Here is a 6140-nt window from a genome sequence, read left to right on the forward strand (position 1 = left end):
ATGAGCCACAGCAAAGGTAAAAAAAAAGGTAAAACAACCCGAACAGACTATCAAMTGAAAACATGTCCTACCTTTTTACTCTCGGTCTCTTTGTCGTTTAAGCACACGCGTTGCCGTGGCAACCGCCTGCACCCCGCAAGCCGAGCAAAGATTAGGCTACATTAAAAATACAACATTCAGTCCGTTACGATATCAGGTTTCCAGGCTTGATATTTATTTCTCGATTATTAACAATCCTCTCATGAACACAGCAGTGGTTGAGTAGCTAATTTAAACTCCTGCTCTGCTCATCAGTCGGTCTTTGAGTCGCTTTTTTTTTTTGTGTGTTAATGGAACCGAAACGTACAGAATTGCGCAACACCTTGTTGAAACAATAATTACTGAGATTATTAATTTTAACATGTTTTGTTGACTTTTTATAATTATTCTTTTTTAATGAAGCTACAAGCGTTTAGGATCTTGGTGAATATTTTTGATAAGCCTATCAGAAGAGGAAGTGCTGGTCTCAGCGTCCTGGCGGCGTTCAGTTTGTCACCTGCCGAGATTGACTCAAAACCTTTTCCGCGATCGACCGGTCGATCGCGATTGACGTATTGAGCACCCCTGCTTAAACCATCGGGTCTCCTACTCTGAGGGCCCTGTCTTTGTGGATGAATGACACATCATTCTCTTCGCTTTAATGAACTGAAGAACAATCGCCACATTCATGCTTTCAATTGATATGGAAGGAAACATGGTTCCAGCTCAGTGTTTGTGATTCAAACTATTCAGTGTACCATTCAAACACAGATAGCAATTCCTTTCTCTGTGCATGCTGTTATGGTTACTTATTATGGCAAAAACTTCCGTGATTATGGTTAAATCTTTCTTTTTGATTTCTGTTTCACAGAAGAAGCTGGCAGCGGAACCAGACTACACTGACGTGACGCTGACAGCAGTAGAGCGTGTGCGAGCTCTTGCAAAAATGGGATGCTGCATAGAGATTAATGAGGATATTGAACCCAGACGCTACTTCCGCTCCGGAGTGGAGATGGAGCGCATGGCAGCAGTTTACCTGGAGGAGGGCAGCCTGGAGAATGCATATGTCCTCTACACCAAGCTCATCACGTGAGGAGCACCTGCGGGGGCATGCCTGTGTGCCAGGGATGGTCTTTAACTGGAAGGTATTAATTTCAGTCTTCCTTTGTTCAGGCTGTTTGTGGAGAAGCTGCCAAACCACAGGGATTACAAACAGTGTTCGGCAATCCCAGAGAAGCAGCTCATCATGAAGGTAATGTGATCTTCTCCCAAGACTCTATTACAGGAACAAGGGCAGAAATCCCATTTCATTATTGGGGGGGACAATAGACAAGAACATTTCTTAAGAACAATTTTGGGGCTGGACAAAATATGTTCGAGCAGGTCCATGTTCATAATTTAAGTTTGATCGTTTTCTTTCATTTATCATATGTAACTTTTGGGCCACAATTAGTGCGTTAACGTCCTTATACCAATTTGAAGAAGAGCAAAGTTACAGTGAAATGTAATGCAAAATGTACAGAGGGAAACTTATCTGAACTGCATGCATATACTATACAGAATAATCAATAATAATATTGATTTAAATAGCATGTATTTAGTAGACTTAATCAGGGGCGCGGTATAGGGGGGAAAAGTGATGACAATAGACCCTTTTCACAGTGACGTCAGACAATGGCCACCATAACTCGAAGAGGTGTATCTTTACTTCCGGTGTGATTTTGCCTCGGGGAAACCTGACTGAAAAATTCACGGATACTCATTATCTTAAGGATATAATAAAAAGTAAGGTTAATAATAACAGCATTTAAGTTTTAGATGGCCGTTATTCAGTGGTGGAGAAAGTACTCAAAAAATGTACTTAAGTAAAAGTAAAAGTACCACATTAACATTTTACTTAAGTAAAAGTAAAAAAGTACTGGCTTTTAAAAATACTCAAGTATTAAAAGTAAAAGTACTTGCTGAATGCATTACCTAATCGCTGATATCATTAAGTGTACCAATCGTATTTAATTTTAATACATCAGTAATGTGCCATTTTAATGAACAATGCCACAGATAAAGCATGTTTTTATTGTGTTTATTCTCTAACATAATTTAGACTGAGATATGTGATTCTATGCATCATAATTTCAGGGATGGAAACATCTTGTCTCCTGTCCTAACATAACATGAACTTCACTTTTTTGCCACACATTTATTTTGAAAGAAATCCAACTGGCAGAGGAGGACATGGAACCAAGGAGCCACGTAGCAGAGTTGTAGTCTAGACCACCGAATCCAAGACCAAATCAAGACCCCGTGCTACATGACAATAAAATTAAGTGCACTTATCAAAATTGCTTCTCAAATTGATCTGAAAGATCCACTTTCCCATAAAAACACCTAGATATTAAATACTTAGAGCTGAAATAAATTTAACCAGTATCAATTCAAACTCTTCTTCATTCTGTTTTGCTTTCATCTCTGTGCCACAATCCACAGAGGTCTCCTGCCATCCCTAAAAAAAAAAAAACGCCCTAGGCGGTTGCCCATATTGCCCATGTCAGAAATAACAACTGTCTGCACCATTAAACATAGCAATTAACAACGCTCAACTATGAACACTGTCCAAGGCCCAATAAGCAAGAAGTAACTTTCTACTTTTACTTCACTACATTTTACAGTATTGAGGAGCAGGAGGAGCACCGTGACTGTTCTCATCCTCCATCCTGCTGCAATGTCTGCCACCATGACAGGTGACGAAAACAAAGAGCAATGAGCATGCTCTGCGTTCTTACGTTCTTATTTTATTTATTCGCCAATTAAATAAATATAAATATACTTTAATGAAATAAAATAGCTACTGCAGTGTACGCAGAGCATTACAAGAACAAAGAACAGCTCTCAGTGAGGCTTCAGTCCTATAAGACTTAGTCAAGATCCGTCCAGAAGAATCGGATTGTTCATGAATATCATATTACTATATTGCACTTTGGTCACAGCGTTGTCCCATATCTGCGACATGTCAGTCAACACCTCCACACAATAATTCAGCGCATGAGTGACAACTTTTTTTCATCGCAGATGCAACATGTGTCTCAGTCAATACAGCTAGCTTTGCTAGCATTACGTCCACATAGCTTACCTTTCTTTAAGCTTTCCTTCCAAGTAGTGATGCTAAAAATTGGACAAAGTCCCACCGTCTGTGAAAGCGAAGCGCTGCTGATTTCACATGTCGCCATATCTTATGATTTATGCAGCGCTATTATATGGACCTTACCAAGCTCCGCCCAGAAAGGCCCCTCGAAAGTCCCACGTGACTTCATGTCTCACATTAACCTCCTCGCAGAGCTTAGCTTCTATGGGATTTTTTGTTTCGACTGACTCTGCACAGTATTTCTGAGTCGATTAGTGTAGCATTTCTGCCGGATTTTCACAAAATATCAGCCACGACAATGGACAAGGGAACCAACAAGTTCATGTCATCTTTTTTGACGACATCATCAAACACCTTGATGATGTTGTCATCAAGGTGTTTGAGCCACGCGATGCCTCCAACATTGTGCGAGTTGCAGCTAAATGCTACCAGTTGATGAGGAAAACAGCAGATCCTCAGACCCTCAGCATAAATATAGCTGTGAACAAGATCACTGATGCCTATTGTTCTTGCAAGGCTGGGTAAGTTGGGCATTCATGGTTTTGAGGGTTCAAATGTGCCTAGGCCTGATACACGGTACTCTGTGCTAGCGTGGCTAACACGATTACAGTTTAGTAAAAGTTAGCGTGGCTAACACGATTACAGTTTAGTAAAAGCTAGCATGGCTAACACGATTACAGTTTAGTAAAAGCTAGCTTGGCTAACACGATTAAGTTTAGTAAAAAGCCTTTTCAGGTGAAATAAAATCTTTAATGTATGTCAGATATGGTATACATTGCATATTGATCTGTTCAGCTGTGTAACAGACAGGCTTCAGGATGTAGAAGTTGTATCGGTACTGCCATTATGCTGTACTTGGCTAAAAGGTTCTCATAATGGATGTGTTTATTATTGACTATTTTTTTTCATTCACTAAACACAAAGAAAGCAAAGCAATAATACTTACACCAGCATACACTCCTTTGTTCTTATTGATCCTATGACGGTTGAGCTGCAAATGCGGTCGTGCACAAGCTTTGATCCAAGCAAGGCATTCCATTTGAGATTTTGGAAATCTGTGAGTTTTAGTTCCACAAACACGATCAGGATACCTGACATCRCCTGTACARATACCCCACTGACGGTGGAGAACCATTTTTTTTCCGAGTCCTGACGCAAAACCTTTCTGTCGGTCTGGTAGTCCACAATGTACATTAGCATGAGTTTGTGAGCCAGTAACCCACGTGATAGCTGTGCTGTGACGTAAAATTAGCATTAGCCAATGAAAGGCGGGCCCTGTGGTAAGGTCCATTACTGACTCTCAGAGAAAACCACTGCGCATGTCTTGGAGCTCCGCGTGCGAGTAAAGGGGGAGGCGATGGGTGACACAGACACGCAAGTCTGTATTGCTTGGATTTTACGGCACCACCGTAAGTCCCTGAACTTCACATTTTAACAAAAAAAAAAAAAGCACAATGCGACTTGGATGTAACGAGTAACGCCACAGTTTTGTAGAAATGTAGTGAAGTAGAAAGTACAGATACTTACTGTAAAATGGTAAAATGTAGTGGAGTAAAAGTAGAAAGTATCCATTATTAAATATACTTAAGGAAAGTACAGATACATGAAAATTGTACTTAAGTACAGTAAAGAAGTACTTGTACTTCTTTACTCTCCACCACTGCCGTTATTACTCATTGTCAATCCACCATTCTCTAACTGTATATAAAAAAAAACAGCCTCCGATCGGAGAGTAAACCAGCTAGCAGCAGCTTTAGCCACAGTTGGTAAAATATATACACCGCTGGCTGTAAGTGCTCTAATGTTAAAAGTTTCACTAAAATCACTGACATCTTCCAACACTGTTGTTTAGAAAAGCATTTTAAATATTGACTTAAGTGCTATCTGCCAAATAATTTACATATTCCGATGTGATTCATAATTTCTCCTTTTGTTGTCCATCTTTCTCAACAGTAGTCGACCTAACAACCTACCATATCTGGGATGGTCTTGTACATATTAAACACTATACATGGTAAAATTTATATATATATATATATATATATATTATATATAAACAGTCAAAAACAGCCGAAAAACAGTACTTTACACAAACATAATTATCACAGTTCAGGGTTTCCCCCAGAAAAGTTGCTAAGCCCGGTGGTCGGGGCGTCGAGGTGGTCCAACGGCGGTCCACCGTGTTTTTGTATTAAAAGATGCTAAGTTGACAGGAAATGTAAAAGTATTACTGTGTAATTTATATGTTACGGGAAAAGATCTCCAGTGAAATGGAGCCAATAGCTAAAGTTCAAGCTGGAAGACTCCGCCCCCTCTGTTCGCCCATCAACGTCATGCTCATCTCCGACCTCAGCGCTGGACCTCACCCGGCACGTCCAATCATCAATCAAGCTCTGCATAAAGGATCCACACCCAAGCCGTCAGCCGGTTCCCAGCTGCGTTCAATCGGTTCATATGCACGCCACAGCTGCTCCACAGCTTTGCGATTCCCCGGCCTTCTACCTCGGCCTGCTGTCATGAAAGCCGTTTAGCTGTGGCCCGGCCCCTTCTTTTTCCCCTCAGACGCAAAAGATTCCTCAATCATGTCAAGCACCGTCTCCCGCCTTGATCATTTCAAGTAGCGTCTCCCCCTCTCTCTTGCCTGACTGGGATTTCTCCATCTCTCGCTCCCTCGCCACCTACTCCACGATCCATCTCTGGCAAGCGGACACGTGATCCCACCGTTTACAATCTACGCCGTCTTTCTTCGCCTCAGCGCCTTCACACCGGTGCCACGCTATGGATCAGCCACGCCTACAGCTTCCCTCTCTTCTGCATGGCCGCTGTCAGCCCGCTCAGCAACATCTCTCTGATTTTCCCTCACTACGCCTGTTTCAAGCTACCAGGGTAAGACGTAGCGTTCTCATGTCTCATTCGTGTCTCGCATCACTTCGTAATGCAGACTCTTTTTAATTAGTTTATTCCCTCCTGGACACGTTGGCTG

At 41.5% G+C, this 6140-nt stretch overlaps 1 protein-coding gene across 5 annotated transcripts in view; it reads left to right on the plus strand.

The window, feature by feature from the left end:
- stambpl1 (STAM binding protein-like 1) overlaps positions 1 to 6140 on the plus strand; it is a 56789-nt gene that overhangs the window by 6784 nt on the left and 43865 nt on the right. For all 5 annotated transcript variants that reach the window (XM_008438094.2, XM_008438091.2, XM_008438095.2 and 2 more), the window contains exons 3-4: positions 890 to 1107; positions 1192 to 1270. In XM_008438094.2, coding sequence (XP_008436316.1) covers positions 890 to 1107; positions 1192 to 1270 — 297 coding nt within the window. The remainder of the gene's footprint in view (positions 1 to 889; positions 1108 to 1191; positions 1271 to 6140) is intronic.

Source organism: Poecilia reticulata, linkage group LG19, assembly GCF_000633615.1.
Source record: "Poecilia reticulata strain Guanapo linkage group LG19, Guppy_female_1.0+MT, whole genome shotgun sequence".
Lineage (NCBI taxonomy): Eukaryota > Metazoa > Chordata > Actinopteri > Cyprinodontiformes > Poeciliidae > Poecilia > Poecilia reticulata.